General features: G+C 59.8%; 1 protein-coding gene across 1 annotated transcript in view; it reads right to left on the reverse strand.

The window, feature by feature from the left end:
• Positions 1 to 2,080: 2,080 nt before the first annotated feature.
• The window catches only part of OBSCN (obscurin, cytoskeletal calmodulin and titin-interacting RhoGEF), a 226,880-nt gene continuing 208,697 nt past the window's right edge, over positions 2,081 to 20,263 (reverse strand). The window contains exons 89-100 of the mRNA XM_043910748.1: positions 19,766 to 19,922; positions 19,301 to 19,417; positions 19,054 to 19,218; positions 18,804 to 18,962; positions 18,474 to 18,651; positions 17,826 to 17,939; positions 11,840 to 12,007; positions 11,337 to 11,439; positions 10,867 to 10,996; positions 10,091 to 10,199; positions 6,970 to 7,012; positions 2,081 to 3,924 (exon numbers count right to left, since the gene is read on the reverse strand). Of these exons, the coding sequence (XP_043766683.1) occupies positions 2,805 to 3,924; positions 6,970 to 7,012; positions 10,091 to 10,199; positions 10,867 to 10,996; positions 11,337 to 11,439; positions 11,840 to 12,007; positions 17,826 to 17,939; positions 18,474 to 18,651; positions 18,804 to 18,962; positions 19,054 to 19,218; positions 19,301 to 19,417; positions 19,766 to 19,922 (2,563 nt within the window). The 3' untranslated portion in view covers positions 2,081 to 2,804. The remainder of the gene's footprint in view (positions 3,925 to 6,969; positions 7,013 to 10,090; positions 10,200 to 10,866; positions 10,997 to 11,336; positions 11,440 to 11,839; positions 12,008 to 17,825; positions 17,940 to 18,473; positions 18,652 to 18,803; positions 18,963 to 19,053; positions 19,219 to 19,300; positions 19,418 to 19,765; positions 19,923 to 20,263) is intronic.

Genomic DNA, 20,263 nt, shown 5'->3' on the forward strand with positions numbered 1-20,263 from the left:
GCCCGGGACAGGGCCGGGGACAATTCCCCAGGACAGGCCTCTGCATCACCTCCGGGGCCCAGCATACAGGAGCACAGGCAGAGCAGGGGCTCCAAGAGCACTGGGTCCTTGAGCACAGACTCAGCGCCCTAACCGCGCAGGGGCACCTCAGCCCCTGGGCCGGGGGTAGGGCCCCGCAGCACACCCGGGGGTCTGGTCTACCGGGGCTGCGCTCACTTCTGCCCCTTCCTGTCCTCCTCCTTGCCCTCCACTCCCTCCCCTCTTCCCCCTCCTCCTCCTCCCCCCCATTCCTCCCCCTGCTCTTCCCTAGTCTCTCCCCTTCCCCTCCCCCTCCTCCCCATTCCCACGCCCTTCCTCTCCTCCTCTCCCTTCCTCCCCAGGAGCACCAGGAACCCAGGCTGAGGGCTGACCACAGGGTGCCACATGCTGAGAGTGGGCAGGACCTCCCGGAGCCCATCCCAGCATCCAGTTCCATAGGCTGAGCGAGGGGCAGGCCTTGTCCAGGACCCCCGACATGTAGAGCCAACAGAATGTTGGGGGTCCTCAGGCTCTGCCAGTTCACCCCCAGGGGAGGGCACCCAAAGTAACCAAGGTGGGGTCAGAAAGGAGGGGCTGTTATGGGTGGGGGCAGGGGTCCCGGAAGCAAGGGTACTTTGCCTTCACCCTGCTGCCAGGCCTCACTGGATGCAGCCCCAGCCTCCGCAGCTGGGGGCTCCGGGCTGGCCTCCTGGAGTGCAGGCGGCCCCCCAGGGCTGGGGCTGGGGCTGCCGTGATCCCCTGTGGAAGGTCCTGGAGCCTCAGGGCACGTCTGTGTCCTCTGGATGGGCGTGCTCTCCTGCCCCGGGGCAGCGGGGGCTGGGACAGCGGCGTCTGTAGGAGAGGCAGGTCGACGCACAGGAGTGAGGGGGGCCGGGGCCCGCGAGGGGGACACTGCTGAGATGAGGGCAACCCTTCCCACCCGCTGGGTTCAGGAAGCGTGGAAGGTGGAGGCCCCTGAGAAGGGGTCTGTGCCAGAGATGGCACTCCAGGCAGCAAGTGCTAGACTGGTCCACCCCCAGAGTGTCGCCCAGATGCCCTCATGAGAACGTCAGTTCCCACAGGGACAGCTGGGCCTGGATCCCCACCGTCCACTTTGGGCAGCCCCTCGGTCTCAGTCCCATCCAGTCATCCTGGGCTGGCCTTGCTCTGTATCCCACTCTGGATCCGAGGGTACTAGGTCACCCAGGCCCAGGTGGGTCCAGCCCCACGTTCCAGGAAAGTAAGCACAGCCTGATGCCAGATCAGGAGCCGAGAGCTCCTTACAGGGCGGGCTGCCTTCCTGCCTCCCAGGGCAGCCCCCATTCCCCACCCAGCAGCCCAACCCAGACCACCACACTCTCAGCTGGTCGCTGCCCAGCCCCCCACATAACTCCCCAAGGGAAGCTTCAGACCCTCCAGGAGCTTGGCTTCCTGCCCTCAGCCCCCAATTCAGCTCCTCCTCCACCTGACTGCCAGTCCCCCTGTGGCTGTTCTGGGACGCCCACCACTCCATTTCCAGAAAGGCCCCCTCTATGGAGCACTCTCCCATGCTCCAGAGCCTCCCTCCTGTTGATCTGCTACATTCTTGGGCCTCCCCAGGCTGAAGAGGCCACTGGGCAGGCTGCTGTCTGTCTGCAGTCTGTGGTGCTGGGGCGACCATCCTGTGCTTCCCCATCCCGAGGAGGTTGTCAGGACCCCTGACCCATCATGCCTGCATGGCTCTGACAAAGGACCCAGGCTCATGGGACACAGGATGACCTGCTTGACCCCCAGCAGACTGAGGGCAACTACTATGGACACTGCAGCCACACTGTGTGCACCTGTGACCAGCCCTGTAGCCCACATGTGGGCAAGCTGGATAGGCGAGCTGTCACACCTCCACCCAGGACCCGTAGGACTGACCAGGACCCACAGGTTGACGCTGGGTGTCCACCCAGGGCTGCCAGTGGAAAGGGCCTGGGCTGTCCATTGGTTGGTCTCCAGGGTCTCCTGGGCCAGGAAGGTCCCTCCCTCCTGAGACGCCGGAACCACCAGGTGGAGAAGCAAAAATAAGAAAAGCAGAGGCAATGCAAGGAACCGGTTTATTAGCATCATCAGGGTTGACTGATGGGACTGCTTCCCATGCACAGACCCTGGTCCACCCTGCTGAGAAGGCCCAGGAGGGCCTGTAGAGCTGGGCCCCACACAGGCCTCCTGGAGGCCAAGAAAGGTATCCAGGTTAGATGGGGTTTGAGGGGACCCACAGCCTGGGTGAGAGCCAGGGCTGGACCAGGCCTGGACACTGGGACTGCAGCCTAAGCTGGCACACGCAGGGCCCATGTGGCCCCTGCCTGGTGAACAGAGCAGGAAGGATGCCCGAGCGCCTTCCCTGTGTCTGCAGCCCTGAGCCCAGAGCGGCAGCCTGCAAGTCAGTCCGGTCCATGCTCTCAGAGCAGCTTAAGGAGCCTCTGAGATCACGGATGCGTGCACCGTCCTCAGGTGACAACCAAGTCCTGTGAGGTAGGAATCGCCTGGTTTGGAAGGGGAGGGCAGGCTGAAGTCCTGAGTTGGTGGACAGCCAGGGGAGGTCAGAGCACCCGTGTCTGAGGCATGCCAGCTTTGGGACTCTCTCCTGATTGGAAACCCAAGGCGGCTGTGAGGTGAGTTGATGCTGGTGCCGGGCAGGTCCCAACGCCGCTTTCCTCTTCCTGCCACCCTGTGCAAGCAGGGCAGCTTTGTCAGCGGGATCCCAGGTCCAAGAGTCTCTCATCTCAGCCCCAGCCACCCCGTCCCTGCGGGTCTTGGCCTCAGCCCTGGGAGGGGCTGGGGTCCATGTCCCGGTCTGGGCGAATGTGTAGGGTGACAGTCTCCCCCACGGTCCCAAAGCTGACCGTCTGGGTTGAAACCTCGGTTTTGAAGCTGCTCTGGCCGCTGTCCGCAGAGCGCTGAACCTGAGTGCAGAAGGAAGGCTTCTGGGTTGCGGTGCCTCCAGCCCGGGCCTCCCGAAAGCAGAAGGAGACGCCCGTGGGGCCCCGGCCCTGCGGCCCCGATGGAAACGCCTCCCGGGGCCTGGGCACGCGGCCAAAGCAGCCAGGGGGGGCCCGGGAGTCTGGGGGGCGCCCCACACTCAGCAGGACGGGCTGCCCCACGGTGGGCTCGCTGATCTCTCTCTGCAGCACCGAGATTTCGCAGGGCGGGTCATCAGCAGCACTCGGCCTGGGGCCACTGCAGCCGAAGGTCTCCCCTTCCTGGGGCACGTAATCCTCCAGGTCGGCCAGGGTGAGGGCACGGCCATGGTGCATGAGGATCTTGGGGTCACGGCCCTGCAGACCATCAGTACCCAGAGGCTCCTCCCCCTGGGAGGCATCTCTCTCCTCCTCCAGGGGGGCTTCCTCTTCATCACCCCAGGGAGGGGACGGCTCAGGGCTCTCTGGCCCCGTTTCCACGCAGAAGATTAGGGGTTCTCCAGCAGTGACCGTGGCCGGGGGCCCCTGGGTCAGCAGCTTGTTGTTGGAGTTGTTTGTATTTGGGTCTCCTCCAGACACCCTTCCAGGCAGCGTGAAGCGAAGCTCCTCAGAGCTGCCAGGCGTCTCTCTGGCCAGAGACGCACCCTTTGAGCCAGCCTTCTTCACCCGGACTTCAATGGTCTCCTCAACCTCCACCCATTTGGGCTGGGGCCTGGTGCCCCCCTGCAGGCCTGCCGTGTGGGTCTCAGGCTCCGTCACGAACAGAGTGGGCACAGCGGGCCGCCGGCCTGGCTCTGCCTCGGGCCTGGAGGGTCTGCTGGCCTCTGGCGAGGGCGGCAGCTCAGGAGCCAGCGGGCCTGGCCTGGGCAGGCTGGCGGGGTGACCGTAGCGGGAGGGAGACTTGCTGGGGGACTGGCGTCGGCCACGGGGGCTCTTCACCACAGTGGTAATGGTCTCCTCTCTGTGGGGAGAGGGCCGAGAGGAGATGGGCACAGAGACCCACAGCCTCGCCCGGCGCTCTTGCCGTCAGCACATTCGGGGGCCAGCAAGGGAGGTCAGGTTAGTGTCCAAGCAGGCAAGTGGTGAAATTGCATAAACAGACTCCTACGCATGCGCCAGTGCCCAGTCTCCAGATCCCCACCCAAAGAACCAAAGAACCAAAGCACAGTTTCATCTGGCCATCTGCGTACACCTGGGCTCTAGTGAGATCTCCAAATGAGAGGTGAGGCATGGGGGGAGGCGCATGCAGTCACTCAGGTCTCTTCCACCTGAGATGGGTCTGTAACGCCGCGTGCCAATCTCCCTTCCTATGTGTGACTGTCTCGTTCTGGAGACACCAGCCCTCCTTACAGAGCTGAGGGACGGGGTGCAGGGACAAGCCACACCGCCTTCCTCGTCAGTCCCACGCTTGCTCCGTGCTCTGTATCATGGCAGGAGGGCAGCGGGGGTTTGGGGTGCTTCTCAGAGGGCAGGTGCCTCAGAGATCCTCGTCAGGGACTGCGGAGCCAGGGGAGCGCCAGAGTTTGGACTTGCAGCCCGTGCTTTGGGCCTCTGGGTCTGGGATGTGAGGCCTGGCAAAGACACCTGCCTCTGGGCATGGCCTTGCCGTCATGGGCGGTGTGAGCTCAGCCCGTGAGGTCAGATGGGGATGCAAGGGGATGAGGGGAGAGAACTCAAGTCCATGTGCATGTGAGTGTGCATGGGGCTCTGGCCAGGGACCTCGCAGCAATTCTGGGCGGTGTGTCTGATCCCCTTTGACAGGTGCAGACAAGGTTGAAAAAGGGCTTGAGACTTTCCCAGAGCCAAGAGTCAGAAGTCCACCCATCAGCCCAGACCCTCCTCTGCCAACAAGTACCCTAGTGTGCCAGGTACTGAGGGTGAAATGAGTAACAGGCAGGGAGCAGGAACACGTTCAGTAACACAGCTCTCCTGGGCCCTAGGACCTGCATTTCCCCTTGGGCTCAGGAAGAGGGATCTGGCATGCATGTGGTGACAACTCAGTGCTGCTACCAGCTGCCGGCAATGACTAGGACTCTGTCTCTCTCTTGTTGAGCTTTACTTCTGGCTAACTCGTGGGTACGGGCACAGAGCTGTGTGGCCACGCCTCGGGGTGCAGAGCGATGACAGATCCTGCCTCCACCGGCCCTCCCCTGGTCAAGGGGAAGTGCGGTGCCCCCTTCACTGGTGGGGAAGCTGAGGCATGGAGACGCAGCCTATTCAGGGCCACAGGCCCGCCTTCCTGCTTCACACGAGGCTTGTTCCTGAGTCAGAGACTGCCCAAATGTCAGGGCAACCTGGGCAAGGACCCACCTTCTGGCCTCAAGTGGCCTGATTTACTGAGGCAAGACAGTGAGCCCACGCCTCCTAAACGCTCCCCCGAGCTCGGCTCACTGCTGCCCCCATGAGGACGCGGAGGCCTCCAGCCCCGAGCCCCACAGCACAGCACTGGAGGCCGCCAGGTGGCAGGAGCCTCTCTCCAAGCCCTGTCTCCTTCTGGTACCCGTGGCTCCTCACTGTGTGCTGTGCCCTTGGGGGGTGCGGTGCCAGGCAGTTGCCGCTCTCCACTCCTCAGGTGAGGGGGTACATGTCCTTGCAGGGTGACGGCTACTACCTCCTGGAAAAGCCTGGAAAAGACTGGACGTGAGGACGCCTTGTGAGTTACCTAGTCCAGCCTCCCATATGCATGAGTCCCCAGTGGGGCTGCCTGGCCCCATCTCTGCTCCTTCATGTTTTTATTCATAAAACGTAGATGACAACGCTCCCCTCACAGATGAAATGTAGAGCTGATCTGCAGGAGCTCTGGCATGGCTGCAGACCTCCAGGGATGGGACTTCTTTCTGCCCCAGGCAGTCCCATCTACTGTGAGGTCGCACTCTGCTCTGGGGGAGAAGGGAGAAAGTCAGGGAAGGACTGACCCAGGACCTACCCAATGTCTGAAGATGGGTTCTGCAGCAACATTACCAGCTGCAGGCCCCTACAGGAGGTCTTCTGCCTAGGGGGAATTAAGAGGTTCCCCATCTTACAGCCTCCCTGACATCTGGCTTTAGGAAATCATAGTTTCTATCACCTCCTGGCTTTTGCAAGCTCTTCCACCCTTCCACTTCATACATTTCCGACTGCAAATCTTTCCAGATCATCCAGGTCAAAACCAGTCCTGCCTTCTGCGCATTCACCTAGCTCTGGACTGCTTTGCACCTCTTGTATTATTTAATTATCAACGATATGTATGGCTTTTCCTCAGCCTTGAAGGCACTGGAGAATGGAGAAGGGGACAGTGGCTGTGGCATCAAGGAAAGGAGTTCTCAGCCAGCTTCCGATCATGAGCCCCCCTGAGCAAGGCTTGTCTCTCCCCTGAACCTCAGTTTCCCCACCTTCTCAGTGTGAGGGCTGTTTGGAGACCTCTAAGGACCCTAGAGCTGTACTGTTCATTAAGGTTACACTATTTTAATTACAATCAAATTAACTAAAATTAAATAAATTTTAAAATCCAATTCTTCAGCCACACTAGACAAAGGCTCAGTAGCCACATGCAGCTAGTGGCTGCTGGAGTGGGGTGTAAAATAGAGATCACTTCCATCATCACAGAAAGTTCCCCTGGACAATGCTCTAGGTCCTAGGATACCAGATGGCAGCATTCTGCCTCCAGCACACTGGAGAGGAAACTTTCAGGCCTTGCTCTTCCCTGACTAGTATGACTGAGTCCACGCCCTGGGTGAGCCCTGGGACGTGCAGAATAAGTCAACCCTGCTGAGACAACAGAGCCATGAGAGGGTACCTGGACCCTGGAAGGGACAGCTTTGAAATGTGGTAGCCAAGGTCTCAAGGGGAGGTGAATGCCCTGGGAGTGTCTGCAAAGTGCTGGCGGTCTGTGTGGTGGACAAAGGCCGTGGGAGCAAGCAGTCACGCAAGCCAGGGGCCAGGCTGCACAGGCAAGATCCGGGAAGGTTAGCGGGCATGCAGGGAGCACTGCAGTCAGATGGAAGGTTAGGAACACGCCTGCACTTACATGATGACGGTTTTCTTGGGGACCTTAGTCTCCTGCTCAGTGACTACAAAGAAAACAGTCGGAATAGCGAGGGTTACAGATCAGCCAGTGCTGGGGGCTGAGCTATCCGAGTGGACCGGCAGTGTGGTAACTCGTTCCGCTTAGGACACTGGCTCCAAACCCTGCTTGACTCTGCACCCCCCGGGAGGAATGTCTCGGCTTAGAGCCCCAGGCCCTTCACCCTTGAAACAGTGACAGTGCCTCCTCCAGGGGTCTGGGGAATGAGGCGTGGTGGTGACCATGTGTCCCCCATGAGGCAGGAAGCCCTGTCCCCCTCGAGGGGTCTTGCGGGAACTTTATGGAGAATAAGTGCCTAGTTCAGGCTGCCCACACAGAAATCCAAGCTCTTCCTTTAGTCCATGTACCCAGGGAGCCCTGGGTATTTGTCAGGCCCTGAAGTTCCTCTTTTCATAGAAACTGAGGTCTACAAAGGGGAAAGGAATGGCCTGTGTCTGGCAGCCAAACTGGGATGTGGAGGGCTGGTGCCTAGTTCACAAAAAATTCTAAGACCAAAGGACCTCTCTCCAGGGCAGAGATACTCTGGAGTCTTAGAGATAGCCCGTCTGAAAGCTGGGCGTCAGGCCACAGCAGGCCCTCCGGGAGCAACCTGAGGATGTCTGAGCAGGGTGCTGGGCTCTGAGCGAGCCAGGAGCATCCCACACACTCAACTGTTCTTGATTGTGCTAGCTGTCCTCCTCCCTGGAGCCAGCAGGGTAAGCCCTGTGGTTCCTGACAGGGACCCACACCCCAGAGACAGCCCGGGACTCATCCAGGACCCGGCAGCACCTACTCCCCACCATCTGGAAGCCTCTTCCTCTGTAGCTTCTGGGCAGGGTCAAGCTTGCCACAGATATGCCCCTCCCAGCCTCATCAGCGGGCGAGCAGGCAGCCCACCAGCTTCCAGCACCCATACATCTCAACAGTCCCTCTCACCAGACTGGGGGAAAGCTGAGGGGGAGGCTCAGAAAAGTCAAGTGACGTGGCCCAGGGCACACAGCCCCCTAGTCTGTGGGATTTTGTGCCACATAGAAAAGGACTTCTTTAGATGACCAGATGACCGTGACTATTTTAGCCTTGTTTCCAACTAGACAAACATGAATTAAATGTCCCAGCTGCGTCTGTGTGGCACTTGGGTGCCACATTTCCTATGCATGCGTGTGTGTGCGCGTGCATGCACATGTGTGTCCGTAATGTATGTGTGTGCACGCACATGTGTGTGACTATGTGTGTGCCTGCATGTGCTTCTGCAGGCAGCCTCCTGGGCAGAGGGGAGCCTACTGGGAGAGAAGATGGGATGCTGCCACAATGCCCTGTGTCTTTAGACGAAGCTGGGCCCAGAGAACACCAACCCGTTTCTGGCCTGTGGGCCACCCCCTGCGTACAGAACAGTGAACGATCCAGGGCCCTGATCCTCCCTGACGGGGGTCTCATTCTGTTGCTCCTGGGGGTGGTGGCCAGGGCCCCTGTGGGCTGCTACACTCCTGGCACCTTTGTTCACCATCTGACCTGCCACCAGAGCGGCTCTGGGATCCAGTGAGTACTGGCAACTATGGAAGGGTTACAGCCATGCCAAGCCGGGCGCTCGGCCCTGCGCAGTTTCACAAGCAAGGGGGCAGCGCCCCACCCCACGGGGCGAGCCAGGGCCCGTTCTGGCTGCAGAGCCACTGGGTTAATGATGAAGCAGCAGGACAGGATTAGGAAGCAGGAGGCGGCGGGCTCCAGTCCCAGGGGCTGTGAAGACTGGCCTCGCCTTGTGAGGCACCAAGGCCATTTCCGACATAGGTGCGCCGCCCCCGCTCCAGACCCTGCGTCCACGGGGCCCAGACAGAGGCCCATCCTGACAGTGGAGTGAGAGTTCCGTGGGACGCACTTGTTGCCGCCGAGACAGGGTGCTGAGTCCTGCCGTGCACCACGTAAGACCACCAGGGGCACGGCAGAGGTGCTGGCAGATGCCGTGGGGGCCTCCAGTGGGAGCCGGCTCGACCAGTGCCCTTTGGGGCTTGACGAATAGGACCCCTGCCCACGAGGGAGGAAGGGTCTCTGGGCAGGCCCTACAGAGTGGAAAAGGACCCAGGCCTGCGATTCTGGCACCGGATGGCTGACTCAGTGAGAGTCCAGACAGACAGCAGACCCCGCACGCTGGACCCTGGGAGGGACTGGATCTGGGGGCTCAAGGCATCCGAGGAGCCAACTTTCAGGACTTGGGAAGACACAGATCCCAACCCACCCCCTACTGTGAGAGCTAGAGCTCCCCCAGGTGTTTTTGTGTAGCTTCCGCTTGCATGCCCCCGAGGATGGGAGGCTCAGTCCCTGTCCTGGCAGCCCCTTCCAGGTAAGTGCGTTCAGACCAGGAGAAACTCTCCCAGAGGCTGTCACCCGCCCTGCAAGCCCTGAAGGCCACTCTCCGAACTGAACAGACACCAACTGTCCTTCTCCCCATCCCAGCCACCCTGGTTGGGACCCTGGAGCCATGGAGGGAGGCATCCCGTCACCCTTCACCTCCTGCCTGGGAGCATGCTGCTCCCTAGTGAGGCCCATTCTGCAGCCCAGACCCCTCCCAGCCTGGCGCAGGCCAAGCCACAGCACCCTGTCCTTTCCTCAGCCAGGACCGCCCTCTGCGGAAGGATCGTGCCGCTGACACTGCTCCTCCCAGGAGCCAAGCTGGGACCCGGCAGCCTGCTTCTGTGGAGCTGCCCCTGCCACCCATCCTGTAAGACCTCTCTGAATGCTGCCTAGCAGGCAGCTCCAGGCCCAGGTCTGGCCTGCATATGCATTGTTATTCCCCCTAGGAATGGTTATTAGCAGGGCTTAGGAGGTCCCCCCGACCCTTCAGACAACCCCGTCAGCCCTTCCCAGGCTCTGGTTCACAGCCCACCCTTCTCTGGACCCCACATACACTGCTCCAGTCAGGGACGGGCCGCCAGCGCTGGCCCCCCATCCCCTGAGTCCCCTCCTCTGAACGTGCTTCCCTTCCTGCAGAAGTGTGCTCTGTTGAGAAGGGCTGAGGGTTCTACTCCTCCCGGGCCTGCCTGGGCCTGGGGGAGGGTCCAGCTCAGGCTGAACTGCCTGTGGAAGCACTCACCTTCCACGGCCGCGAGCCGCTCCACGCGGTGCTGTTCCCGGGCCTGCAGCATGGGGCTCTGCATGAGCAGCTCCGCACGGCTCCGTTTGGAGCCCAGCCGGTTCACCAACTGCGGGGCACAGAGCAGGGGCTCACCTCCAGTCCGTGGCTCCCCAGGGCCCCGGACAGTCTCTTTGAGGCCGTACAGGCCAGCGGTGGCGTGGAGGGCCCACTGCAGCTATTTCAAGAGCCGCAGAGCCTGGCCACATGGGTGAGGGTGCCGTGTCCCTTGACCAGAGCTCCTTGGGATGGGGGGACACTCTCCACCCGCCCTGTTTAGCGCAGTGGCCACGTGGGCTCAGACTATGTGAATTAGAAGTGAATCTTTACTTAAGCGTTAGCTTTAACTGATTTACATTTAAATCACTGTGTGGCCAGCACAGGTCCAGAGCTGACTGGGGTCTGCCTCCGTCTCTAAGAATTGCCTTTGGGAGCAGACACCACAATGTTCCCTGGAGGCTGCCAGCAGCAACAGCACGAAGGAGGCTGGGGGTCTGGAAGAGCCATGGCTAGCCCATACCCTCCCCTGACCTCCACCAGTGCCCCCAGGTCACGAGGACCAAGGGGGCTCTGCCCGGGGCCTGCTCCTCTGCCCCTGTCTTCTCCACACGGACAGTGGGCAACAGTGGCCTGGGGTCTCCTCTCTCAAGGTGGTCATGGATGGTAGTGACCAGGCGGGATTCCCCAAGACAAGACCCCCAACCCCCTGCCCTGGCGCACCCCCCCCCCAACCTCACCTCACACTCATAGACGCCCAGGTCCTCCGTGCCTGCCGCCCGGATCTCCAGCACCAGCAGGCCGCTGCGGGGCTCACTCAGGGTCTGGTATTTGCCCCCAGGGGTCAGCAGGGCACCATCCTTGTACCACCTGCAGCCAGCCCCAAGTGCAGTCAGGTGTGTCTCCTGCCCATGCTCAAGACTCTCTCCTCACCCATCCCCTAGTTCCAAGTATCCTTAGGGGGCCCACCCTCCTGGACGCCACCCACCCAAAGAACAGGCGGTCCTGTGTCCTCGTCACAGCAGCTAGAGCCGTGTTCGGAACCGCAGCCCGCTCACACCCACTCCTCAGCGGACAGGCGGCGGTCCTGTGAGTAGCTGGCCCTGACCCAGCTAACAGGCTGCCCACCCGCACCTCTCAGGCAGGCAGGACAGCCCCAGGGCAGGCCCACGCACCCCCTGCTGCCCCACCCCCAAGCCACCTGGCCCACCTGATCTGAGGATATGGGGCACCTTCGATGGTGCAGGTGATCTGGGCATCTTCTCCATCCACAAAGGGCACTGCCCGGACCTTGTTCACAAACCGAGGCGGGACTGCGGGGCCCAGGGAATGTGGGGAGACGAAAGGGAGATTTGAGAGACAGAGGGAAAGAAACGGAGAGACACAGAGACAGAGACAGACACACAGAAAGAAAAACAGAGACAGAGAGATGGAGACAGAGACAAAAAGAGAGAGAGAGACAGAAGCAGATAAACAGAGATGGACACAGAGAAAGAAACAGAGAAGGAGGTGGAGGCAGAGATGTAGACAGACAGAGGCACAGAGACTCAGAGGGAGACACCATGATGGACCGGACCCCACCCCGGCCAGTCAGTCTCCCAGACTTGTCAGGTATTCACAGCCACCCCTGCAGCTCCATCCATATGCCCCCAAGCAGGGCTGATACCTTCACAACGCCCAGGGTGGGGCCTGGGCCTTCCCCTCAGGGCTCACCTTGCACCAGGACTTTGCCCAGCGTGCTAGCATTGCCAGCAGCGCTGGCTGCAAAGCACATGTACTGGCCGGAGTCAGCACCAGTCAGGTTGTCCAGGATGAGTGCGCACGAGCCGTCGGGGTCTTCAATGAGGATGTGGTGAGGGTCCACCTCCACTGGCTTCCCATCTGGAAAGCGGGGGAGGGCCATCACAGGGGGAACACCATCGGGGACAAAAGGCTGGACCTGTCTGGGGGTCACAGTCACAGGGTCTGGCGGAGGAAGCGACCCCTGTCACACAACAGCCAGTGGACTCCCTGCCAAGGGTCTAGCTGGCCAGGCTGACCTGGAGCCCTGGATGGAGCGGTGGTACTGACCTCCACCACCTTCTTCCCCAGACCTCACTGTGCACAGTGTGGCCTCTAAAAGGCCAGCTCTTAGCTGGAGGCGGGGGCCAGGCTGGGGGACCCAAACCCACCAGAGGACGTCTCCTTCTGATAATAAGACCCTCAACTTATGAGTGGTTCTGCAACTCCCCCAAGGTACTGACCCCACCTAGCAGATACTCAGACAGCATCATCTCTTTAATCATCCTCATCCAAACGCCCATCTGACTAACATCTCCACATTTCCTTCCTGCGAGAGGGGTGGGGAGATATGCATCTTTAACTAAAGAAATCTTTCCTCCATAAATATGCAAAATTTCACAGATGAACACTTTCCAATAGCTCTGTACGTTCTGAACAGGGTTGTTTAAGTTAAAACATCTTGACATCTGATTCACAGAGAAACGTAACAATTTAAAAACATACCCCCCCCCCCCCAACCAAAAGCTTCCAGCTGCCACCCTATTTCCCTGCATGGTAATTCCAAGAAAGAGCTCTTCTCATTCTCTGTCTCCAGGAACTTCCCTTTCCATCTTTTCCCAAACCACACCTCTTGGCTTTCACCTCACACAACATAGCCCTTGGCAAGGACACCAGTGACACTGTCAGTCAAAGTGAAAATCGCCCAGTCATGGGCGACTCTTTGCAACTCCATGGACTATACAGTCCATGGAATTCTCCAGGCCAGAATATTGGAGTAGGTAGCCTTTCCCTTCTCCAGGCGATCTTCCCAATGCAGGGATCGAACCCAGGTTTCCCGAATTGCAGGTGAACTCTTTACCAGCTGAGCCACAAGGGAAGCCCAAGAATACTGGAGTGGGTAGCCTATCCCTTCTCCAGCGGATCTTCTTGACCCAGGAATTGAACCAGGGTCTCGTGCGTTGGCAGGTAGATTCTTTCTTTACCAACTGAGCTGTCAGGGAAGCCCACTGTCAATCTGTGGTCAATTCTCAGCCTTCATCTTGCTGTCAGAAAACAATTCTCCTTGGACTTCAGGCATTCCTGCACAGTCAGACTCTTTGGGCAAAGACACCCACAGACAGGTGTTCCCTGTCACCTACTCCCTGACACAGACACACCTCTAAGGGGGACTGTCAACAGCTGGCACGTGGGCTTGTGGCACTTGGATGGTGTCTAGGAGCTGGTGACACGCTGGAGAAAGTGATCCAGAGAGATGTAGGTGCTTCCTGACAGGTGGTCCTGCCTCCTTGGAAACCTCCCCCAGGAGCCATCCACGTCAGCAGAGACAAAGGCCTCAGCTTCCTTCCCTGTGAGACATGTGACTGCCTTCTTGGGCCGCACGTCACTTTTCTCTTTGGAGGGAAGGAGGGGAAGATGCACCAGCAGCCCCCAAACAGTTCAGTATCTCCTAAAACTCGGGGTTCCTCTCTTGTGGAACAGTTCACTGCATGAAGCTGACATCTGGTGCCTGGATGTGGAGATCAAGGCATGGGAAGCCCATGCAAAATGCTGCTGCTTTTGCTGTGACAAACAAGCTTGGTCTCTTGTATTTGTAATCTGGCTGGCTGACTGGCTTGCCGACTGGCTTGCTGGCTTGCAAGCCAAGACATATCTCAGGTCCTTCAGTTTCTGATTTGCAGTTTTGGCAGCAAGGAAGGGACACTGTAAGAGACACACCATTCCAAGAGAGAAAGGTGGCGGCCCGCGGACCAGTTAATAGACCTGAGGGAAGGGGTGTCCATGGGAATCAGTGGTGGACATACTGCCCAAACATCACGGTCATCATGCAAGAAACAGCTATTTCCTGTGAATGGAGAGACTGAGCAGGCAGCTCCAAGCCGAGCACTGAGAAGTGGGCTCAAAGTCTCCCGGATGAAAGTGCCTCGGCTGATGCATTCTCTCTCCCTACAGCGGGGACGTTGCTGGTTCACCTTGGGTCAGCCCCACTTCCCAACAAACATTAGAACCCACGCTGAATCCCAGGAAGTCTCTGTGCCCTTCTGAGTCCAGTCACAGAAATACACACCCACACTGGGTTCAAAGGAGAAGCCATCGCCAATCCTGGGGGCAGAAGGCAGGCAGGAGCAGGGCTAGAACTCAGGGATGAGAGGCCTGGGCACCAAATACATGAAGGATTCCTTTAGAGATAACAGGAAAGGACCCTGGTGTTTGCTGCGAACCCTGGCTTGGGACAACTCCCTGACATAGACAAACCACTATGGGGAACGGTCAACAGCTGGCACATGGACTCATGGCACCTGGACGGTGTCTAGAATGCTGGTGACACGCTGGAGAAGGTGATCCAAAGAGATATGAATGCCTCCTGACAGGTGGTCCTGCCTCCTTGGACACCTCACTCAGCCCTCATGGGAAGACCCAGAAAGGGTCTGGGCCGGTGGAAACCTCTGCTAAGTGGACCCCATCCAGAATGTCACCATCATGCCAGGCAAGGGACACAGAGCCCCTGAGAACAGTGCAATGTGGCTTGGTAAGTCAAGGCGTCCCTGAAGCTAAAACAGATAGGATCTGTAGGGACAATCTTGCCGCCTCACCTGAGTAAGCCCAAAACACTAGGTATTACTGAGCTACAGAAGTGTGTCTTCTTCCACCCCTGCGTCCTTCCACCTCTTCCACCCTTACTGCTGCTTTAAGAGAAAAATCATCAGAAGTGGGCCTCGGTCTCCCTGGGCTCAGAGGGACTGGAGGCCCAGCATGCCCCTCTGATACGCCAGGCATGCAGGCACGGGGAGAGCTTAGATTTTCATGGCTCTGCTGGATACAGGTGTCTGGATTCCACTGATGGGATTTGAGCAAGGTTCCCACAGAGCAAGAAGAAAACTGTCCCCTTGGGGCCAAGTCAGGGTGCTGTGACCACGGCTTCCACCTCTGGACCCTGGTGTCTGCAGCTTGGAACACCCTGCTCCACATGAGGGGGGCGAGGCCCTACATGTGGACAGACTACGGGGCGTGTAACCAGTTCCAGCCCAGCAACATGTCACTTGCCAAGACTGCCAGCAGAACCCCAGCAGGAGAAAGGAAGCTGCTGGCCTCCTGGGAGATGTGAAAGCAGCCCAGCTAACAGGAGAGGCCGAGTCCAGAATCAGCAGCCCTGGAGAGCCACAGAGAGTGGAAGCGGGCAGTCACTGCTCCTGTGGCCCCAGCTGGTAAGCACAGGACAGCCATAATGGGGTCTCCTGTGCTGGCGAACAGCTCCTGGCAGGGGTCCTGGGCACTGCGGCCAACTGCTTTTCCTTCCTGTTGGCATGCAGGGACCAAGACCATCACCGGGGCTCCCTGCCCCAGGGGTGAATTAGAAGGTGGCCTTCTGCCCCCGACACTTAAACTTCCACCAAATGAATGATGTTTTGCTGGTGGGTGAGTCTGACTTCTCCTGCCAGATGCTATTTTTCCTGGCAAAGGTTATGTGAGATGTTGTGAACACCCTGGCTATTTAGTCTGACATTTAACAGACTACAGATGGGTGGGCTGAAGACACGCCTCCTCGGGTCCATGAACCATGGAGACAAGATGAGAGCATGACGGGGCTCCCACCCAGACCCCCAGGGTCCTGTGCAGAGCGGCTGCGCTGCGCGTGGGGCCAAGTTCCGGTGCATGCCAGACGGGACTGCCCAGGGTGACGCTCTCACTTGGCACATGGGTGTCTCTCACCATTTGGGTGTCTCCAACTGTGAGGGTGCTTAAGGTCAGTGAACCACCAGCTCTGGCCACACCACATGGCTGTGTGTGCCGCCTGGCCCACCAGCAGTCTGAGAACCTGTCGTTCGTGGGGGCTGCCCAACGTGAACTGACCACCTGCTGGCCCTTGCTTCCTCTACTCCCCAGACACAGCTGTCCTCAGAGGAGTCTAAGCCTGTAAGCTGCTCACCGGGCAAAGGTCCAGATGAAAAATACAGTGATGGTCTGGATACAGTTGGGAACCCAGGATCCCGCCCTGACTGTTCTTGGGCATGGTGCAACCCCCCTTTCCCTCAGACACAGCCCAGCTGGCACACGCTCCTGAGGGCAGCCTAGCTGAAGGGTGGTGGCTGAGGGGCCTGTTTTCAATTACTTCTGTTGACTGGGTTTGTCGCTCTGAACCCACTGTCACAGATGAGAGGTCTGGTATGAGAAGGGATGGCGGGGAAGTGGGGTTGCACTGCATGGGTTCTGTGAGACAGCAGGGAACTCCGCAGACTTCAGGACCCCACAGGCTCCGGAAGGAAGACCCCCAGGGTGCTAGGGGAACCAGTCACTTCATCCACCGACTCTGCTCTGAAGCTCTACCCATGGGCCGGGGATGGCCCTCCTTTCATGTCCCAGCAAAATGGCCTGCGTATCTTCTCCAGCCCCATTCTCAGCCATCCGTGGTGGACACATGCACCTGACTGGTTGTGGACAAGCAGGACGGGAGGATGGACTTCTCTGGGACCATGCCCCAAAACCCGGAGTGGACTCGGCTACTGGGACCAGACTAGAGCGCAGGACTTACCTTTCAGCCCAGATGAGAGCTAGTGAGAGTATCACGGTTTACCTGAGACTTTGAGACTCACCAGATGGTCTAGGCTACACTGTGAGCTGGTGGGGGTGGGGGGCTTTAGGCCATACGGCATCAGCTTGACCTCAGAGGGGCCACAGACTGAGGTCAGCCGTGCAGGTGGGCAGTCTGTGTGAGGGTCCCGACAGAAAGCTGATGCAAGAAGGCTCAGCAGGGGAGTGTCCCTGGTGGGCCACGCTACCTGCGCTGGGACACATCAGAGGTGACAGACACAGGCATGTCCACACGACTCTACCGTGGGGACATCTGGGCCACGCCTGGACCCTCACATGGATCCCACCCCATGGACCGCTTCCCTCTTACTGCGGTGAACCAGAACCCTGACTGGCATGGTTGTGCTGAGTTCCGTGGAGCCCCTGAGATTCGATCGCTGAGCCTGAAGGTGGCTGTGGGACACCCCCGTGTGCAGTTGGTACCCAGTGAGAATGGTCTTGGGGTCCTGAAGTTGATGTCAGAAGTGAAGCTGTTCCTGGGGGCCCCCGGAGTTTGCAGCTCCCATCACACAGGGGAGTCACACCTGAGAACCACACGGCGGCCCTCAAAGCCCAGCATTCTCCAGCCTCATTCCCCACTACGCCTGCCTCAGCTCCCCTCTGCCTCCTGTTCCCCTGGAGCCTCGCTGCCCACTGGGAGTTCCTCCAAGCTGTCTGCCCTTCATTCTTCCGTATTTCTCTGGCTGGTCATGCCACTTCTGACTTCATATCGCATATCTGTCTATGTCCTTGTCATCTGTCTCCTCCCTGAGAAGGCCAGCCTCTATCCATGGACAAGGATGACCTGCCTGGTCACTGCTATTTCCCATGCACCTGGAATGGTCCTGGGCACTCAGCACAAACATGATCAAATGAGGGAACGAATGAGCGAGATTCAGGGGTGGGCAGAGTCACTGTGTCAAAAGCATGACGCACACGGGAGCAAGCTCCACCTCTGTCTCACCTCACCCCGTGCCTGGCTTTGATTCAGGGGCAGGCAACCGGAACAGGAGGCCTGTCTCTTGTGCCCAGGCCCTCCGTCAGACCCCACCCTGGATCCCTGGCCCCCTGCCCAGCCTGATTCCCTCTGGGTGTCTCTTGCCTGTTGCAGGATTAGCACCCAAAGGCTTACCTTTGTACCAGCTGACAATGGGCTTGGGTGTGCCTGTCACACGGCAGGCCAGCTTGACTGTCTCGCCCAGCTCAGCTGTGCAGTCAGCCAGTTCTTCTTCAAAATCGGGGGGGCCTGGGGATACAAACACACGGCCTTAATCACTCACGCATTCCCTCAGGTATCCACCTGGCAGGACCAGAGCCCCCTGACCAACAAATGGTTGTGGCAGACACCACCCCTTAGGAGCCTTTATCCGCAATACCACACTAGGAGATGGACAGGACTCAGGGGAAGGGACAGAGGCCCAGGATACGTCGGGGAGCATGGTAGGGACTGTGGGAAAGGAGGGCGTGTTGAAACGGGATCCTCTCTCCCATTCTAAGTGAAGAAGCAAAACCAAGACTGCTGGGCCCTTCACATCCCTAACACAGCCTGCCTGCCCTGTGCTGGGCAGCCAAGCGCGGACCCCGAGGCCCCCACCACATCTGGCTAACCAAGGGTGGAGCGCGCCACTTGCCCTAGAATTGAGTATCTTCCCTTGTGCTTGCCCAGGTGGGGACAAGGGCCCAGAGCTCAGGACCTGCCGACTCGGGTGCTCTCAAGCCAGGCGCCCAGGCGAAGGTTCGGCCTCCCTCCCAGCCTTGCCCCCGGAGCCCAGGCACTCACGCCAGATGGGCAAGGACAGGCGCTGCTGGATGCCACAGATCTCCTTCACCCAGGAGTTCTTGGTGATGACCGTCCGTGCCTGCAGCAGGTACTTGCGCACGGAATCCTCCCGCTCGTGCCAGATCTCAAAGGCTCGGTCATCGCCCTCCACCTGGTCGTTCAGGTCGATGCTGCTCAGCTGTGGGAGGAGGGCACAGCTGACTGCCGGGACGCAGGGCAGGCCGTGGTCACCGAGGCCAGGCTTGCAGGACTGACCCCTGGCCTTCCCCTGCCGGCACAGCCTGCACGGCCTCCCTCTGCCCACCCAGGCTCCGCCGGCACCCTGCCAACCTTCATCATGTTCCGGAAGACGTAGCTGAAGGTGTCGGTGCGCGAGTCCCGCCGGGGCTTGCAGACCACCAGGTGGTGGCGGAACAGGAAGACGTGCCGATGGTGGCCCTTCCAGGGCATCCGCGCGCCCGGCGCCCCCTCCCACACGATGAAGTGGCCCTGGGTGAGCAGTCAGCCGAGGTCAGCCAGGCCCAGCCTGGCGTCCACCCTCCCCTGCCCAGGGCCCGCCTCTGCACCCTCAGCCCCAGACCTGGCGGATGGGCTCGCCCAGGGCCTCCAGGGTGCCGGGGTAGTTCTCCATGAGCGACACGTGCAGCTGGTTCTCCGCTCGCTGCGGCAGGGCCGACACCACCGCGTAGGCTTGCTCGAGCAGCGCGCAGTTCTGGCCGTTCCGCGCCTTGTTGCGGATCAGCTCCTGCGGAAGACTGCAGGTCAAGGCAAGGCCTGGGGTGGCTGGGCACAAGGCGGCCCCACAGCCCCTGGACCGGACGGCCTACCTTGAGCAGGGCCTGGTACTGCTGGACCCGCTCTACCGGCTGCTCCAGGAAGTGCTGCAGCGGTGGGGGCGGTGGCTGCGAGGGGTCCGCGGCTGACAGCACCTCCTCGGTGTATTTCTGTGGGGACCACAGCGCTGGGCTCAGGGCAGGAGGGTGCAGCCCCCAGAGGGCCTGTGCCCCCGGAGTCTGAAGGCCGGTGGACTGGGGGTCCAGGGGAGCTGGCATGCTCACACACAGACCCTCCTCCCCGGGTGGGTCCCAATGCTGACCCAGGGGGTGGCCAGTGTCACCGCCTAACACGTGAGCAGGGTTGGTGGGGGGACCCTGTCTGCTTTTCTAACCTGGGGGTCAGGGGTCCTGGGAAGGTGAAGCGGAGCCTGAGCAGGGTGAGGGGAGATGACCTAAAAGCCAGGAGCCAGCATGAGGCCTGGGGAGTGGAGGCAGGGCTGGGGGGCAGAGGGTCACCTTGTAGAACTCCTGCACAGCTGTGCTGACCATCACCGACTCCGCCTGCACTCGGCCCACCAGGAACTCCAGATACTTCTCGAAGGCTGCCTGGTTCTTGATGAAGCACATGGCCACGTCGTCATCTGTGTCGCAGCTACGCAACTCCTGTAAGAAGCTGCCACAGAGGGGAACTGTGGTCAGGTGAGGGCTGACATCACGACCCCCACCCGGGACCCACAATCCAGCCCCAAACTGAGGGTTTGGGAAGGAACAGGCTGCTACCCAGGCCCGAGCACCTATGGGTGAAAGCCAGTGCTCTGGGCTGTGAGGGACACACACGTTTTCACGTGTGCCGCAAGTACACGTGTTTGTGGGCGTGTAAATATGTAAGGGCCGATATGTCTGAGGGTGAACATGTATACGTGTGTGTACCATGCACATGCATGCCTACACGTGAAAGGGTGTGTGTGCGCGCAGGTATGCACATGTACTTGCATGTAATGTGCGCACACTTCT

This window comes from Cervus elaphus, chromosome 9 (assembly GCF_910594005.1).
Source record: "Cervus elaphus chromosome 9, mCerEla1.1, whole genome shotgun sequence".
Classification (NCBI taxonomy): domain Eukaryota; kingdom Metazoa; phylum Chordata; class Mammalia; order Artiodactyla; family Cervidae; genus Cervus; species Cervus elaphus.